This window comes from Rhinolophus sinicus, chromosome 5 (genome assembly GCF_057876585.1).
Source record: "Rhinolophus sinicus isolate RSI-liver-muscle chromosome 5, RSI-T2T, whole genome shotgun sequence".
In the NCBI taxonomy this organism is placed as follows: domain Eukaryota; kingdom Metazoa; phylum Chordata; class Mammalia; order Chiroptera; family Rhinolophidae; genus Rhinolophus; species Rhinolophus sinicus.
Window position 1 is genome coordinate 44,175,588 of NC_142505.1, and position 18,699 is coordinate 44,194,286.

General features: G+C 46.4%; 1 protein-coding gene across 5 annotated transcripts in view; it reads left to right on the forward strand.

The window, feature by feature from the left end:
• Positions 1 to 16,708, forward strand: part of SRGAP3 (SLIT-ROBO Rho GTPase activating protein 3) — a 234,268-nt gene extending 217,560 nt beyond the window's left edge. For 4 of the 5 annotated variants that reach the window (XM_019748291.3, XM_019748293.3, XM_019748294.3 and 1 more), the window contains 4 exons: positions 7,570 to 7,750; positions 9,554 to 9,703; positions 11,771 to 12,098; positions 15,647 to 16,708. In XM_019748291.3, the coding sequence (XP_019603850.2) occupies positions 7,570 to 7,750; positions 9,554 to 9,703; positions 11,771 to 12,098; positions 15,647 to 16,060 (1,073 nt within the window). In that variant the 3' untranslated portion in view covers positions 16,061 to 16,708. The remainder of the gene's footprint in view (positions 1 to 7,569; positions 7,751 to 9,553; positions 9,704 to 11,770; positions 12,099 to 15,646) is intronic. The other variant, XM_019748295.3, reaches the window with a different exon arrangement.
• Positions 16,709 to 18,699: the final 1,991 nt, after the last annotated feature.

The following is an 18,699-nucleotide window of genomic DNA, read 5'->3' on the forward strand; positions in this document are numbered from 1 at the left end:
ACATATTACACCTGCTTATGTTATAAACCAAACAGTACATTGTTATAATTATTTCCTTACCCTCTGTAGTCATTTTCTTAGCCCAGTACAACTTTGCTCTTAACTCCTTTGTGCTGTTATTGACAAATGTATTATATGTATATTACATATTTATATATTATAGGCCAAACAATACATTATATGCATATTTTATACACTTGCTTTAAAATCAATTAAAAGAAAAGAGAATAATATGATTTTTACTCTTTATGATTACATAATTATTTTGACTGGTGCTATTCCTTTTTTCTTGTGGATTTACATTACTGTCAGGAGTCACTTTCAGCCTTAAAAAAATTTCCTTTAGTATTTCTTGAAAGGTAGATTTACTAGTGACAAATTCTGTTTGTTTTTTAATCTGAGAATATCCTTATTTTATCTTATTTTTGAAAGATAGCTTTGTTAGATTTAAGATTCTTGGTTGACAGTTATTTTTTTAAGCACTTTGGACATGATATCTCACTGCCTCTGGCCTCCATTGTTTCTACTGAGAAGTCAGCTGTTAATCTTATTTAGATTCCCTGGTAAGTAATAGATTGCTTTTCTCTTGATGCTTTCAAGATTTTCTCCTTCAGTGTTATTACTATGATGTGTCTATATGTGGATCTTTTTGCATACAGACACTTGGAGTTTGGTGAGCTTCCTAGACATGTAAGTTATTGTTTTTAAATAAATTTGGGAGGTTTTCAGCCATTATTTCTTCAAATATTTTTTCTGCTCCTTTACCTCTCTTCTCCCTTTACTGCTCTCATTACATGTATGTTGGTGCACTTAATGGCGTCCCACATTTCTTTGGGGTTCTTTTCATTTTTCTTCATTCTTTATTCTCTCTGTTTTTCAACTTTTATTATCGCTATCAATCTGTCTTCAAGTTTGTTAATTCTGCTGCTAAGTCAAATCTCTAGTAAATTCATAATTTTAGTTGTACTTTTCAATTCCAGAATTCCATTTTTTAATTTATAATTTCTATCTCTTTATTGATATTCTTTTTGATTTGACACTGTCATCATACCTTCCTTTACTTCTCTAAGTATGGTTTCCTTTAGTGTTGTGAACATATTTTTAAAGCTACTTGGAAGTCTTCTGTTAAATCTGACATCTGGTTATTCTCACAGGCAGTTCCTGTTGTCTGCTTTTTCACCCCCAGTGTATGGGTCATAGTTTCTGTTTCTTTGCATGCCTTGTAATTTTTTTTTCATTGGAAACTGGACATTTTAGATCACGTATTGTTACAACTCTGGGTACTGGTCTCTACCCTTTGGGGCTTATTGTTATTTGCTTCTGTATTTGTTTAGTGACTGGCTGGATTATTTCAGTGTAGTCCATTCTCCCCTCCCCCTCCCTTTCTTCCACATACATGGTGTTAGGCCTGATGTCACTTCTCAGAGAGGAACTACTTTGAATATGCCCACAGTCACTCTGGAATGACAGTGGTTTTGGTAGGGTCCTCTTTCCCTGACCGCATCCACTGTTAAACTCCATTAACCGCTAGATGTTTTGCTCTAGTCTTATGAATGGTGTCCTCAGTCATAAATCATTCTACAAACTATTCCAATTGAATTCTGTCTCCTTTGAAGGAATAATTTCTGAGATCAGTGTTGGCTATTTGTTCTGACCCCAAGAGGTCTCCTCTCTGCTGTCGTAGTCCCTGGTTATCTCTTATAAACTAACTAGCCTACAATGTAGGCTGTATCGTCATTAAATTCATGAACCTACCCCCAAATGCCTTTCACCACAACCTCTGCTGTTCTTGAGGGCACCCTTAGGCTTGAACTTCTCCAAGCTCTGTTGCAAATAAAGTCAATTCCTTCAAGATGAGATTAGCAGGTATTGTATAGCCTGCTTCTTCCCCTAGACAAAATCTCTGAGGTACAGCTCTGGAGCTGGGAGTGAGGACAATGGCAAACGTCTGAGGAACCTCCTCACTCTGGGAGCCGAGGCTTTGTGGAGAGGCAGGCAGCAGCCTGAGGTCCTCTCACCTTGCCTCTCCTCACACGGAATCATCACCCCATGAGCTGGGCCATGGGTGATCAGGGCCCCAGTATTCTCAGTGGCACAGTGCCTAGAACTTCCATTGCATGAGGGAGAGTTGGTGGAAGAAGGAAGCTCTCACGTTCCTACTGTGCTCTCCTGGGACTTAACGCCAGCAAGAGGTAGCTTCGGGCAGAATGATAAATACTGATCTCCTGGGAAGAAAGCCTTACAACTAGAAGTGGGGGGTGGGGGAGAGGAAGCCCTATTTTTCAGGCTGCAGCAGTCTGGAGTAATCTCTGCCTCCCTGAGCTAGGGGGACGGGGCTGGTGGAGGGGGGGAGCCATTTTGGTTCAAATTCCATAGATTCTCGCGTTTCTTACTGAATTTTCATAGGTTTTATTGAGTAGACGTTTATTTGCTGTTTGCCCTTAGGACCATTTCCAGATACTTTCAATGGTTATTTGTTTGTTTGCTTGTTTTGTATTTTTCACAAGTTTCACTGGGGAATGGATCAGCAGATCTTACACTGTCATACCAGGTCAATCTCTTTTCCTGTAAAACAAAATCTAAATCTTAATACTAGCTGGTGCTACAGCCTGAGGCAATGAAAGAAACCAAGGTCATGAGTGAGAAGAGGAGAAAAGAGGGAACCTGTGGACAGGCCCTAGGTTATGTCATTGCTTTAGTTGCAGAGAAGATGAGAGGGAAGAAAGGGCACATCCATGTTCCCAACCTTTAACATGGTGACCATGGCCTCTAATACACCGGCCTAGTGAGAGTAGTGTTCTCTCTTCAGAGACAGTGTAGGGGTGGAGGTGGGGGAGTGGGGATACTGAGGTGGTATTGAGAGGAATGGAGTCATCTTCTCTCCCATATAAGCAGAGTTCCTGACCTAAAAAAGTCTTCTCTGGTGTGGCGTCATTAGAGAGGAGCGTCTGAGCTTGCTATCGGGTGATAGGCAGAGAAGGATAACGGGGATAATGGGACTTGTAAAGTGTCACATTCTGAAATTAAAGGAAAGCTCCAATCTGTCTTTTCATCTCCATGTCAGGCCCCAGACTATTGTAATAGCCACTGAACTGCTGTCGCCTCTGGCCTTTCCCATCTAGTGCTTCTCCAACTCTGTGACTGCTGTGCTCCTGGAGTGGCTGTCCCAAAGTGGGATTCCAGCCAGGCCCCTACTAGGACAGTCCTCAACCCCTCTGTCAGCTCGAGGGCTGGCCTCTCCCTCCCTCCACTCACTGGTACCATATGGTACCTACCTGGCAAAACTGCCCTCTCAATCAGCAGGAGTTAAATTGAATATCAAACATATAGCATGGTGTAGCTGTATATTCACATTTACACTGTATAGATGCAAAGGTCCTGGGCAGGAATAAGCAGCATGTTTTAAAAACATCAGGAAGTCTCTATTAATGATACCTGGGGCCTGGGCTTAGATCTCAGCTCATCACTCTCTACTTGTTTGACTCACCCCTGGTGTGACACATCATTTCAACTCAGCCTCAGTTTCCTCATCTGTAAAATGAGTACAGTACTGTAGATGTTGTTGTGAGGATGAAATGTGATGATGTAAGAACACTTAGATCATAGTAAAAGCTTAATTTGTTCATACAAGTAACAAACATGCATTGAGTGCCTACTCATCCCAGGGACTGTTCTAGAAGTGGGAAAAATAGCCAGAAATAAAATAAAATCTCTGTCCAAACGGAGCTTACATTTTAGTAGGAAAGATTGACAGTAAAAAGTTTCAAAACTGCTTATGTGCACATACACACATGTAAGTTCAGGTTGTGATACGTGCTCTGAAGAAGAGTAAAGCAAGAGAAGGTGGTAGAGTTATTTGACAGTTGGTGCTTTTGTAGTTGTGGATGGTCAGGAATTGCTTTGCTGAGGCAATAGCATTTGAGTACAGACTTGAATGAAATTAGGAAATGGAACACAGTGGTCAGTAAATATTTGTTGAATGTGAATGCGTGCAGAGCTTTCCAGGCAGGGGCAGTAACAAGTGCAAAGGCCCTGTGGCAGGAAAAAGCATGGCCTGTATTAAAAGCATCAAGAAGGCTCTGAGAATGTGTATGCTATTGTGGTTAGGGGTAGCATATACTAATGTCGGCAACACATTTTAAAATTCATTAAAAGATAAGATGGATAGATGGATGGATGAATAGATAGAGGGATGAATAGATATGTGAGAAAGCTCATATAATAAAATGTTAATAGTAGAATTTATGTGGTGGGTATATACATGTTTACTGTAAAACCCCTTCAGTTTCACTTTGTGTTTGAAAAATGTCATACTACGATGTGGGAGGAGAAATATCCAAAAGGCCAGTGAGGCCGGAGCAGACGGCATGAGGGAGAGATGAGGCTGCAGAGATCTCCGGGGTCTAGAGCGTGGAGGGCCTCAGAAACCAGGAGAAGACATTTGGGTTTTCTTTCAAGCACAGTGGGAAACCTTCAGAGGGATCTGAACAAGAGATTTCATGATCTGATTTATAATTTTAAAAGATTCTTCTGGCTGCTGTGGGGAGAGATGGTTCCCCAAGTAAGAATGAAAGCAAGGAGGCCAGGTAGAGGGACAGCGATGACAGTGGAGATGATGAGACTGGTCAGACTCAGGAGACAGTTCAAAGGGGTTGCTGATGGATTAGACGTGGGACGCGCAAGAGCAACTGCAAGGCTGTGGCCCGAGCCAGAGAGCAAGGTGGTCCTATTTCCTAATGGGGAAAATTTAGTAAGTGTGGGGACGGGTGTGGGAGAGTGGTAAGGGAGAAAATTGCATGTTCTATTTTAGGTGTGATAAACCCAAACAATGGATTTCTTAACAAATGGTAGTTGTTATTACCGTCTCTACCACACACATTTATATAACGACATCTGCAAACACACGCGTTTGCTCTCAGCATGTGGCTCAGCTCTGTTCCTCCCATTTTCTTTTCTCCCCCTTACATTTCCTATTCCATCCTGGCCTCCCCATCACCATCTCCTACCCCGAGCACCAGATTACCTTAGTGATTGCTGAATGCATTGGAGATGGGAAAGAAAGGCAGGAACTAGAAACCCAGCCTCTCTGTGCTCCTCCTAGCATGAGAAAGGCTCTGTTCAGGTCAGCTTCTTTATTAGTTGAATCAGCCCAATGGAAGCCCTGGGGTGAAAGCACGCAGCTGGCTGGGTTCAGCTCCTGGTCTGGCAAACCCTCTGGCCTGTCTGTCTCTGAGGCTAGGCTAGCAGGCAGAGCTAGCACATGGCTGGGTGGCAGAGTCAAAGATGCAGCAGAGAGAACAGAGATCTCCCCACTTTACTGAGAAGGTGACTCTGAGTCAAGAACTGAGTTAATTTGACCCATTTAGCTGTGCTGTCATCTTGCATCAACTGTGTTAGGATAGCATTTAAAGACATTTGTCATGGAGCCAGCTGGGAAAAGCTGACTTAACTGTCTGAGCCTGCTCCCTAGAGAAGGCTGTCCCAGACACTGGGAATTGGGTCCATCCAAAGACCACTATGTCTCTCAGAGGCACCAGTATAGTCGTCCTGAGCCAGCTGCTTATACAGGGAGCCCTAGTGCGTGCGTGTGGTGGGGATTAGGGGGGGAGGTGAGTGAAGGGGTTTCCTCCCTCTACTCTGATTTTCCATGCTGCCCGTGGCCCTTAGAAGTGTATCCGCTCTGGTAAAAACTAACTCTCGTATAGAGCTAACTATATGCCCAGCACTGTATAGTAACTCATTTAGTCCTCATAACAATCCTATAAGGCATAGGTACTAGTATTATTCATTCCCATTTTACAGATGAGGAAACTGAGGCTTAGAAAGGAGAACTAAGTTGTCTAAGGTCACACAGCTGGAAAGCAGCAAAGCCAGGTGTTCTGGGCTTAACTCCATGAGGGACAGCTGAAGAGCAGGATTGACAGACACATGATAACCCACCAGGAATGGAGCAGATAGGGAGTCCAATGGAAGGGCTACGGAAGCTCAGCATAGGGAAGGTATCTGCTGGTTAGAGAGAGCAGGGGTCACTTTTGTTACTCTTTTATTCTATTAGAATTTAATATATCTATACATATTATTTTTATAATGTTAAACATCTTTGTGCTTGTTTTAAAATAGAAAAACATTAATACCTACACACAATCAGTTTTCTACCAAGTATGGGCACGTCTTAGGGTATAAACTATAGCACAGGTTAAATAAATTGTAGGCATAACCCCCTGCTCCCTAAATATCTTTAGCTGGATGGTCTCGGGCAAACCACTTAAACTCTCTGCAGCTTAGATTTCTTGTCTGGACCTACCCCATAGGCTAAAGCCGTTAGTAGTCACGAGAGCCTCTGTTAACTGAATACCAAATGCTTGTCTGTACTATGCTGTGAATTTCCATGCATTCTCCTTTAATCCTCCTAACACCCCTTACAGGTAAGGCAGCTGAGGTGTGCAGAGGTTATATAACCTGCCTGAGTTTGCACAGACAAGAAGTGACAGAGCTGAGCAGTAGGAGTGCCTCAAGGGCAAGAGCCATATCCTCATTGGTAACTCACTCAGGGCCTGTCACTGACCAGAGAAGAGGAAATGTTTGATGGGTAAATAAATATCTGTGTGCAAAGAGATATGCTTGAGCTATGGCCCCAATAAGAATTTTCCCTCCTCCCAAATTAAGTCCATGGATGAGTGTGTTAGTCAGGTCCAGCTGCCATAACAGACTACCACAGACCAGGTGGCTTAAACAACAGAAATTTATTTCCTCACAATTCTTTAGAAGTTCAAGATTAAGATGCCATCGGGTTGCTTTCTGGGGAAGCCTCTCCTCCTGGCTTGTAGACAGCTCCCTTCTCTCTGTGTCCTCATGGCCTTACCTCTGTGCGCATGTGGGGAGAGAGATGGAGAGATCTCTGGTGCCTTCCCTCTTCTTAGAGGGACCCCAGTCCTTGGGTTAGGGCCCTATCCTTTTGATTTCATTTAACCTCAGTTACTTCCTAAAAGTCCTATCGCCAAATACTATCACGTTAGGGGTTGTGGCTTCAACATACGGATTTTGGGGGACACAGTTTAGTCCACAACAGTGAGCTCTGAGGAAACCTTAAGGAGTTCCGGGGACCCCTAGACATTGTGTACATCATTTTGCGTAGATGGGAGTCCACATACACCATCTATTTGACTTCTGAAAAGGTAAGAACCACTAAAAGTATTGCAAGTGGACAAAGAGGGAAACGGTTCATGGAAAAATGGAAACAGAACTTGTATTTAGGGGTAGAACAAAAATAAATTTCTTATAATATTGTTTTAATAAGTTTAAAAAGTGGAGAACAAAAAGCACAGTGGACAATAAGGATGTGATATGTCAGCCCCCACTCTCTATTTTGAGAAGTTAGATCATCTGCCTGAGGTCACAGCATGGGGGAGCAGATGTGCGCCTAGAACTCCAGTGTCATGAACCCCAGTCCATACTCTTCTCACTAGGCTTGCTTTCTGGCTGCCCCATAGAAGCCCGGGCCATCTGGGCAAGGCGCCTGGCTTGCCCTTCTGCTGACCTTATGGATGCTCCTTCTTACTTTCCTTCTAGAAGTGGAACAGATCGAGGCCATCGCCAAATTTGACTATGTGGGGCGCTCTCCGCGTGAGCTGTCCTTCAAGAAGGGGGCCTCACTGCTGTTGTACCATCGCGCCTCAGAGGACTGGTGGGAGGGTCGTCACAACGGCGTGGATGGACTCATTCCACATCAGTACATAGTCGTACAAGACATGTGAGTGGGCGCTGAAGAATGCGGTAATCAATTAGTGATGTCTAGAATGGGTACAGGAATATACCAAGGGTTATATGCCAAGGGTATGCTCTCCCTGATGTCATAGCCTTGGTCTTCTGTAAGGATGGATTATTTCTAACGTCCCCTTTATGGTGATCCTCTGAACAAATAAGCAAATTGCTCATGCTTCAGAGTACCCAGAGACAGCGTTTGGTGCCCTTGGCCCACCATCCTGACCCACTCGGCAGCCTCCAGGGCATTCATCACCCGCCATGGTTCTCAGTGTCTCAGTATGCAGGGATCTTGCCACACACTTCCACCTTCCTGGTCTTCCCTGTAGCCAGTGGCTAGCCCACCACTCCCTTAACTGCCCAGTATTCCACTGCTCCCCCCCCCCCAAGGTGGCTCTCTCAGGGGGCAGAAACAATCATCCCCTCGTTTCAAGTTAATAGGGTACTATTTTTTATTGAGATATAACTGACATATAATATTATATTAGTTTCAGGTATACAACATAATGATTTGATATTTTTATATATTGCAAAATGATTACTATAATAAGTCTAGTTAACATCCACCACCACACATAGTGACAATTTTTTTGTATGGTGAGAACTTTTAAGACCTACGTTCTTAGCAACTTTCAAATATGCAATACAGTATTAACTACCGTGTTTCCCCAGAAAATAAGACCTAACCAGAAAAGAAGCCCTAGCATGATTTTTCAGGATGACATCCCCTAAACATAGTAAGCCCTAATGCATCTTTTGGAGCAAAACTTAATATAAGACCGGTCTTATTTTCAGGGAAACACGGTATCATCACCATGCTGTACTTTATTTATATCCCTGTGATTTATTTATTTTATAAGTGGAAGTTTCTACCTTTTGACCACCTTTACCTGTTTTGCCTACCCACCACCGCCTGCTTCTGGCAACCACCAATCTATTCTCTGTATCTATTTTCTTTTAAACAATTTTAGGCATTAGAAAAACCCCTAGATCCCAAATACTAGCCCTACTAGAAGGCCCAGAAAGTCTACACCTTCCATTCCTTGAAAGCCATTGAAGGTTCCTGTATACACACTACCTCTGAGTACCTGTCAGGCTCAGGTGGAACTGATTTCTTGAGAAAGCAGCCACCAAGCTAGACCTCAAGTGAAGGGGGCCAAAAACATAAGTTTTGATGGAAGAGAGGATTGTCTGAAGCCAGAGAAATGTCTGGAAGAGGCAAACCCAAAGATGAGTGCCACAGTGGAGGGCCCTTGGTACTCTGATGTCCCTAGGCCTGTGTGGGCAGGAGGAACAGGGCACTGGAAGGGAGAGGGCAGTGGAAGGAGGCTCATAGGCACCCCCACAAGCTTGAGCCACCTCACAGTTGTCCCAAGCCCTGGGTGGGGAGGTGAAGGATGGCGGCATCTTCTTCCTCCCTTGCTTAGCCCTGAACTGCTTCTCCTGGAGACACATGACTCAGCACTCAGTGCCCAGCTTGTAGGCTCCTGCCCCCATTTCTCCAACACGCCCTCCAGCATTTAGCTTGTCCTTGCTGGAGCAAGGAGGGGAGAGGTGAAGGTAGGCATGGGGCGGGGCGGCAGAGGAGGAAGTCTTGCTGATGAAACTGACTTAGAAGTGTGGCCGTGTGGTGGTAAAAGCATGGCGGGAAGTGGCTCACTCTGAGCTTTGGGTATAAATGAGCCCTGAGGTGTGTGTTGAGCCAGCCCCTCAGGCAGGTCTCAAGGAGCCCTGCACATCCTGGGTCCTCTGGAGCGAAGCACTGCCAATTCACATCTGTCCTTTTCCCCAGGGATGATGCCTTCTCGGACAGCCTGAGCCAAAAGGCGGATAGCGAGGCCAGCAGTGGGCCGCTGCTGGATGACAAGGCCTCCTCCAAAAACGACCTCCAGTCCCCCACGGAGCACATCTCGGATTACGGCTTTGGTGGGGTGATGGGCCGGTAGGAAATGAGGATTCAGTTTTTCCTGCGAGTGCTATGCCCATTCATGTCTGATTTGGGAGAATCAAGGGGGCAGGAGGGAGAGAAGTAGGCGGTCATCGCCCCTTGTTCCCCATATGATGTGATACTGGGCACGTCTGGTGGGCTGGCTGGACCTGGGCCAAGAATGCCAGGTGTGTAACGATCCAGCTTGGGGTGGGGAGGGGATATGGAGAAGGAGGAGGAAAGATGTATATTGGCAAATCAGTGCTTTTTATTTAAAATAATAAATGGGGAGAGAGGGTTTCAAATTGGCAAGTATTTCTCCAACTTCTCTTTAGTTCTTGCACCTCTTCCACTTTCTGTGGAAGACTAAAGTTGTTATATTTAAAAATTTAAAGCTCATATACTCTCTGAAGTGTGCTATATAAACAGAAAACTTACACCCCCTCAGATGTGGGGGAAATTGACACTTAACTCCACCCACTTATCTGGTGGGAGCACATTTGCCAATTTCTTCACTCCCCATGTGTGGGCTGGGCTGTGTCACATGACCTTTCTGCCAGGCAAGGAGCTGTGCTCCTTATTCTGCGTACAAGTATAGCCCAAAGTATGTGGTTGTTTAAAAAAAAAAAAAATAAGGAAAAGAGAAGAAAAGAAAAGGAAAAGAGGCTGACAGTTTCTCACTGCTTTCTTAATCAGATTCTCAAAATGCCATATTCTTCATTTTCTTGGTGGCGAGGTCATGGAATCCACCCACACATATGGGTACTTGGAGATAGAGCCAAAAAAAAAAATCAGTCATAATAGGAGCATACGTTTATGAATTTATTTCAGAAGTCCCAATGCCTCTTTCCGTGTTCTATTTAGTTCAGCGAACAGTTCGGGTCACTGTGATAGATGATAGATTAGGAGGGGAGGAAGGCTGGGGCAGGTAGATGACAAAGTCATGGTCCCTTGACTTGGGGGGAGGGCATATCTTTTCCTGCTTCGATTTTCCTCTCCCTTTCCCCTCCCTCATCTACTTTCTCCTTCTTCTTTCTTTCTCAATACCTCTTACTCTGCAACACCTCTGCTTTGGTCCTGTTGGGGTACCCACAGGCGGTGCTTAGCTTGGCTGGTGGCATTCTAAAGTGCTGCTGACCCGATTGAACCTGGTCCCCTGGTCACAATCCATTCCACACTCTGTCCTTGCTCCCTACCCCCTTGCTACTTGCGGACTTCTCTCCCCTCACCAGTGTCTTAGAATCTTTGGTGGCCTCCAAAGGATGTAGCTAAATCTCCTGTGGGTAGAACATTTTATCTTCAAAATGCTTTCACACCCACTGAACCTCCTTGCTAGGTGGACAAGGACTATTATGCCCATTTATCATTAATAAAATGGGTCTGAAAGAGGACACAGGAAGGTCTGTGACAGAGAGGATAAGGACTCACCCTCCTGAAAGACTCGCTAGTTCCGTTTTCACTCCACCAGCACCTCTCTAAGGGGTGAAAGGTGTCCAAACACATGGAAGGCATGCATGGTCAACAATGCACTTTTCCCTCTTGAATGACTATTTTCCCAAGAAAAGCCTCATAGAAGTAGATCTTTGCTGGGGAGATTGCAGTTGGTAACAATATTGGAATGTATTCAGTTCCCTCCGGTGCTTGCAGGGAGCTGGTAACTTTTGGTACAGTCAAGCCTCAATGCTTCAGACCAATTAGAAGCCCTTTGACATCATGGAAATGTCTGAACCACTTAAGAACCCAACTAACCATCACCAAAGCATTCCCAGGTTGCCATCCTCCTGGCCTTACTTAACACATAGCCAAGATTCATTATGTAATTACCACCAGCAGCACCTCTGCAGCGTGGAAGCAGAATGCTCTGATTCTTCCGTTTGTGTGGATTAAGTCTGCCCCCTGCCGCTGAGGACCGTGCTCAGCCAGTGTTTTCATTGTGGCATTGCGGAGTCTGGCTGAAGGAGGCTTTACTATACCACTCCCTAGACTAGTGTGTAATGTGTGGCCTGGGGGTTGGCTGACCCATTCTGAGACTTGCCAGGGTTGACCTCTGCCCCATACCCCCGCCCCCTGGCTCCTTTGCAGAGTGCGGTTACGATCCGATGGAGCAGCCATCCCCAGGCGCCGAAGCGGGGGCGACTCGCACAGTCCGCCCCGGGGCCTGGGCCCCAGCATAGACACGCCGCCCCGGGCTGCCGCCTGCCCCAGCAGCCCCCACAAAATCCCCCTCACCCGGGGCAGGATCGAGAGCCCTGAGAAGCGGAGGATGGCGACGTTCGGGAGCGCCGGCAGCATCAACTACCCTGACAAGAAAGCGCTCTCGGAAGGGCACTCAATGCGGTCGACGTGCGGCTCCACCAGGCACAGCAGCCTGGGCGACCACAAGTCCCTGGAGGCTGAGGCCCTGGCAGAAGTAAGGGCCAAAGGGAAGGCAGGCTGGGCTGGCCGAGAACCCCCAGAGGGGCCGCAGGGTGGGCACCTGAGGACTGGAGAGCCACTTTGCCCTTCGTGCCAGGCTCAAGACTAAGCCAGAACACAGGGAAGAGAGCGAGCTGGCTTCCGGTTTGCTTGCTGGCCTCCCCCTGGGCATAGAAGCTGGATGGGTGCCGCTGCTGGCTAGGGATCCTATAAAGACTGAAAACCCCCAGTCTCCAGGGCTGAGGATTCCTGCCCTGGGTGTAGGCTGGGTAATGGGGATGTAGTAATGGCAAGTGTCCCCCACAAGATGGCATGATTGAGTCATTCATTCATTCATTCATTCATTCATTCATTCATTCATTCATCTGTTCATGCATTCATTTCATTCATTGACGAATATTGATTGCTCATCTATTGTGTGAAAATCATTGTGCTAGGCAGTGAGAGAACAATGATGACCTAAAATGGATCCAGGTTCTGCCCACGGGGAGCTTACAGTTTAGCCAAGACAGAGACATCAATAACACACACAGCAGTGACGTGACCGTTGGGTCAGGTGCTTTAAAAGAGTGGTACATGGTATTTTGAGAGCTTACAATATGGGGGTTGCTCCTAGGCAGGGAGAGACTTGCCTGGGGAGGATATGACCTGAGATACAAGGGATAGGTATCTAAATAGCTGAAGCTGTAAGGAAAGAATGTTCCAGGCTCTCCCAAAGTACTAAGGGTTGTTGTTTTTTTATTTTAATCTTAAGTTTTTAAAAATTTGGATGAACAGCTCACCCAACAACTAGGACTCTTGTTCATACCTGCAGGGTCTAGCTTGACTATGTCCTGATGCCCACACCCGAGGGATCCCAGAAGATCAGCACCTTGGCTCAGAGAAGCCAGGCAACCTATTGCCCCCCCCATTTTTGAAGGCTGTGCTCTTGGGGAACATCACCTAGCATCCACCATCATGTAGAAGTTCTACCAAGGCCCATGGTAGGCCATGGGCTCCCCGAGGCCTGGCCCAGCGCCCTTTACATAAAGGAGCAAATGCAGTCTAGGTCAGTGTTTCCAAAAGTAGCTCCCATAGCGGACTAATTCCACAGGACGTTAATGGGGGAATAAAAGTGTTTTGTGGTCAACAAAGTTTGGGGAACACTGCTTGACAAAGTTGAACGGCTCGTCTGCAAGACTTTTTAGAACCTTTAAATATGTGAATCTCCAAGAAAGAGAACAGGGCACATCCCCTCACCCAGACGTCTTTGAATTTTATTCACAGAGCATTTATAAGACCAGCCTAAAAAATACACTTGGGGAACGCTGCATGTGTTTTCCGTTTGCAAACATAGCTACACACTCTCTAATTTGATAGTTGCCATTCAAGAGCGCCTTTTGTGACAGAGGTAAAATAGGAATGCATGGTAGACAATACGTAAATAGCCGAAAGGGGACACTGGCTGGCCTCCAGCCTGCCAAGCACTGGCTCTAATGGGCGCTGACTTTTAGGCTATAAAGGGGAGCTGTGGCCAGGACATCCCAAGTAGTTGATGGAGTTACCCAACATACTCTGGCTTGAAAAATGTCCTTTAGGACTTAGATTTGAACCCAGTGAAGAGGTTGGGAAACTTCTGCCATCCAAAGTGGGAAGTTTTAAGCTGGGAGGAGGTGAAAAGTTCTCACTCCCCCCCCGCCACCCCCTGCTATCTGTCCTCTCCCAACGCCTCTGCAGCTCCACTCTAGAGATTATGGCCTCAGCTCTTAGACTAATGCAAGGCTTGTGCCTAAACTACTCACCTGATCTTTCTCTGAGCTTTCTGTCCTTTGGCTCCCACTCTGCCCAGGGAAGAGTGGTGGGGATGGTGGGGATGGTGGTGGAATGGACCATTGCTCTTTATTTATTAAAGTTTTACCTTTCAGCTCATGCTAGAGTAGAGCAAACAAAGCGAGAAGTGATGTCAATAGAGGAGCTTAATTTAAGCAGAGTGGGGTGTGGAAAGCAGGCTTTACCACTGCAGGGTTGGGATATAGCAAAAATGGAGAAAGGATCACCATCTCTCCCATTATGCAGAAACTCCCCCACAGCTAATCCTTTTGGATAAAGGCACAAAAGTCCCCTTCTTCAAGTAGCCAGTGTTATGGGGCAAAGGATAAAATGTCATGGGGAATCAGAAAAGCTAATACTAGCTTTATGTTAATATTAGCTAATTAGCCATTAGCTAATTACCAAGCCTCTTGAAGCAAAAAGGATAGGCTAGGACCCTGACTGTGGCCAGATTGGAGCCTGTCATGGGCAGGCAGGAAGCTTCCTTTGGACAGGGGGAGGAGAGGAGGTAAAAGAAGAATTGGGTAGAGGGATGGCCAGAACTCCAACCCCATCAGTCAGACCAGACATGTAGATTTTTCCGGATTTGCCTCAGGGTGGAAGAGCAGGGTGTCTTAATAGTCATCAGTTACTGAGATTGTGCACAGACCTTCCAACAATGGTCTTAAGCAGTATCGCTAATTGTCCCCTCAGTGGCCAAGCCCATTGGGCTCTGGCCCAGCTCAGCCTGAGCAGCTCCTCTTGCATCTTTTGATGTGGCGGTAACCCTGTAAAGCCCTATCTGAAGCATGGACTCTGGCTAATGGGACTTTAAAAACCATTGTCTGGCGGTTTACAAAGCTTCATCATATCCATTATCTCATTCCATCTTCACCGTAAACATGTGGGCTTCCAACAGATGAATGAAGTATGGTACAAAGACTGAGACTTAGAAGTGGCAGAGGAGTCTTTGCTCAAAATTCCCAGCCCAGTGTCCTGGGTTAGCCAAAGGCTCCTGGGTTAAACACTGACTTCCACCTCCAGCGCCCCCTTCTGGCTCGAGGGGAATGGAGGCCTTGGGAATCCGGGAAGGTGAGCCCCAGGCTGACAGGGCAGCCCCTCTGCTCACCAGCAGGTCCTGGGCATGGCGTAATCTCTGTCTTTCAAAGCACTCTCATTCTGATGAGTTTGAATAGTACATCTTCCCCAGGAATTATGTAGGCAGGAAAGGATTTTTGTTGCTTTTTAAGACTTCCGTTTTTTCAAAAAACAAAAATTTCTGATTATAATACAGAGAAGAGAGTAACAATCCCATCATTTTGGGGTAAACATTGTGATATATAACCTCTCAGTAGTTATATATCACTCATCAAGCCCCTGGGGTCTGTATTGTAACAATCTGTCATTTACAGATGAGGATTCTGAGGCTCAGAGAGGTAACTTGCCCAAGGAGCTTGCTCAAGTCACATAGCAAGGAAGTGGCAGAGCCAGAATTTGAGCCCATGTCTGTCTGACTCCAGAGCGTGCCTTCTTAACCAGTCATCTGAAGGTTAGGACTGCTTCCTGTGCACACGTTGTGCAGGTCATAACCACGTGGGCGCCCCCAGTTGGTCATAGGACACCCTAGGGATTTAATCTCCATCCCAGCCACCAGGCGCCCGGGGAAACCTCCCTCAGAAGCCTACAAGCTGCCGAGGAAGGATTGGACCCCAGGCCTCCAGACTCGGTGCTGACCAGAGCTCTCTTTGTCCCCAGGACATCGAGAAGACCATGAGCACAGCTCTGCACGAGTTGCGGGAACTCGAGAGGCAGAACACAGTCAAGCAGGCGCCAGATGTGGTGCTGGACACCCTGGAGCCCCTGAAGAACCCGCCAGGCCCCATCAGCTCGGAGCCCGCCAGTCCCCTGCACACCATCGTCATCCGAGACCCTGATGCCGCCATGCGCCGCAGCAGCAGCTCCTCCACGGAGATGATGACCACCTTCAAGCCAGCCCTGTCCGCCCGCCTCGCAGGCGCCCAGCTGCGCCCACCCCCCATGCGGCCCGTGCGGCCCGTGGTCCAGCATCGATCCAGCAGCAGCAGCAGCTCGGGTGTGGGCAGCCCAGCTGTGACGCCGACCGAGAAGATGTTCCCCAACAGCTCAGCAGACAAGTCAGGTACCATGTGACCTCAGGATGGGGCGGCACTGCCCTGGCCACTGTGGCACACCGAGGGTGGCCTCTGTGACTTCCACGTCCTTCCCAGTGCTCCTGGCCTGGTCGAGCAGGGACCAGAAGGTCAGCCCGGAAGAGTGTCTGTGCAGAGCTGAGGCCCAGGCGCCAGCCGTCGCTCACATCCAGCCCTGTGAATCGCACAGGCCTTGTGTGTGTAAACAGAGGCCCAGAGGAGTGCAGGAGCAGGGGCAGCCCCAACTAGAGTGTTTCCTAAGAGTGTGGCAAAATGTTATGGCTTCGCCCGCATATCGTCACTGGAAAATTATTCTCTCGACATTCTCTCCACATACATAGATATGTGTGTATATATATATGTGTGCATATACACACATATGTATGTATGTATGTGTCTGTAGGTGTGTGTATATATATATATATTTATGCATCTATATACATATACTAGATCTGGACGCACATACTAAATGTATATAGGATCTCCTTTTTTCTTTTTATGAAACTTAGATTTACCTCAGACCCATGCCACCAAACATCTCCCGCTGAGTTATTTGGTGGGATTTGCAGGGACTTTTCTGGGAGAATTTAGAGGCCCACAGTAACTGCGAATGAAGCAATATACCACTAACCTGCAGAAAAAACAAAAACAGTCTCTCACTGTCTCCAGAAGTTGTGGCCTTCCAGAACAGTCTGCCCCTAAACAAAGGGTGGGGCAGGCAGTACCCCAAGCAGGCTGCTCCTAGAGGTGGGGGACCCTTCACAGGATACCCCAACCCCCATCCACTCCAGAGACCCTGCCTTTCCACCTGAAGGCAAGTGCCAACTGTACCCGCAGAGGGACGGGAGGACGTTGGCAAGAAGACCCCTGACCACAGCATCCTGTGTTTGTATGTAGAAAAAGGGGAAAGTGAGAACCTAAGCCACATCTTAGCACAATATGTGTGGTTGGGAAAAAGTAAAAGAAAAGAAAAAAAAAACCCACAGTGGGTGTGGAACACTTCAAAACCTAGAAATGCTGTAGGAATAATTCTGGTAACTATAGAGGTTTAACTTATACAATTTTCAAAATATTTAATTTTTTCTCTTCCTCTTTCTACTAATTATACTGTGTCAGATTTGGAACTAAACAGGCAAGGAGGCTTTGAGTCACATCGTTTTAATTTTAAACCAGGCCATGACGCACTTTGACTGGTGCCCTCTTGCACAAAGTACATGAACCATAAGTGCCCAGCTCAGACCAGGGGCTGAGGAGACGCAATGCTTGGCACTTTCTGTCCTAGAGACTGCTTCAGTTGAGTTAACAGAAGTGAAATAGCTCCCCTCCCTCTCCCTTCCCTTCCCTTCCACTCGCCTACTCCAAAACATTTAATGTCATTGAAAATATGGTGATACAATTAGGGTGCACGATCTTCAAGTATTCTGAGCAAGGCTTCCGCCTCTTGGCTGGGAAAAGCCCTTCTGCATCACTCGTTTGATTGTATTTTCCTTCCTCTTTGGATCGCTTCCTTTTCCAGAGATGGCTGTTTCTGGATTATGGAACATAGGCAGATCAAATTCTAATGGGACCACTTTTACTCACCCTCCTCATACCAAGCCAAGGGTTTCTTCCCTGTTGTTCTCAAGCTTCACGTCTTTCCCTTTCTCGAGGCTTCTAAGTGTGTCCATGGCTGTGGTTTGGAGTCAAAAGTCCTGTGTTTGAGTCTCAGTCCCATCACTTGGGAACTGTGGCTCTGGGCGTGTCACTGCACCTCATCGAGCCTCAGTTTCTTGCTCCATAAAATGAAGATAATAATGATAAAATGGAAGTGAGCAAGCTGTTTAAACTAGAAAGCACTGTGCCAAACCAATTGCTCTTTTTATTGTCATTAGTAAAGTAAGTCTTTTAGCTCAAAAACCACCCAAGACCTTCCTTTTGAAACCTCCTAATGACATTTGAGAAGTGGGCAGTGGAATTTCCCCACCAGCTTCATACGCTCCCCGCAGCACGGCCCTGCATTATATTGCCTATCGATGCTTGAAATTCCATCATTACCATTTCACCCCATTGGATGAAGTTTTGTCTTCTCCTCTGGTCCACCATAAAAAGGTGACTATACCTCAGAGAGAGGGACCTACTGAGTCACTGATACCTGAGTGTGGTATTAGTGGTAAGACATTCTGAGTGTGGGAGTGGTAAGACATTCTGCCTCATCTGAGAACTGGTATTGAGAGCAGTAGAAGGAAGAATCAAGAAAGGGCCCAAAAAGAGAATGCCAGGGAGAGGCCAATGACAAACTTGACCTTCCTTTTTTTTTTTCTTTTTTTTCTGCCTAGAACCAACCGTTCTCTTTTAGCTCCTGGAGATGAAAGCACCTCAGAACTAGGTTGGAGCCCTCTGCCTTTGTGAGCGTATAAAGATATTCCCATTTTACAGCTTAGGAAAGAAAGCAAGGCCTTGGGATGTGCTGTGACTTGCCCAAGATTTAATAGATGACTGAGAGTGGGGGCTGTGTCAGGCTCATTAAGTAATTTATTTGCAAGGATGCTATGCTGTCCAGCCAGGATACAAGGCATTCCATTTCTACCCCACAGATCCTCCCAGACCTTAAATGTAGTAGCCTTCTGTGCAAAATGTAACCTTCTCTGCCATGACTAACAG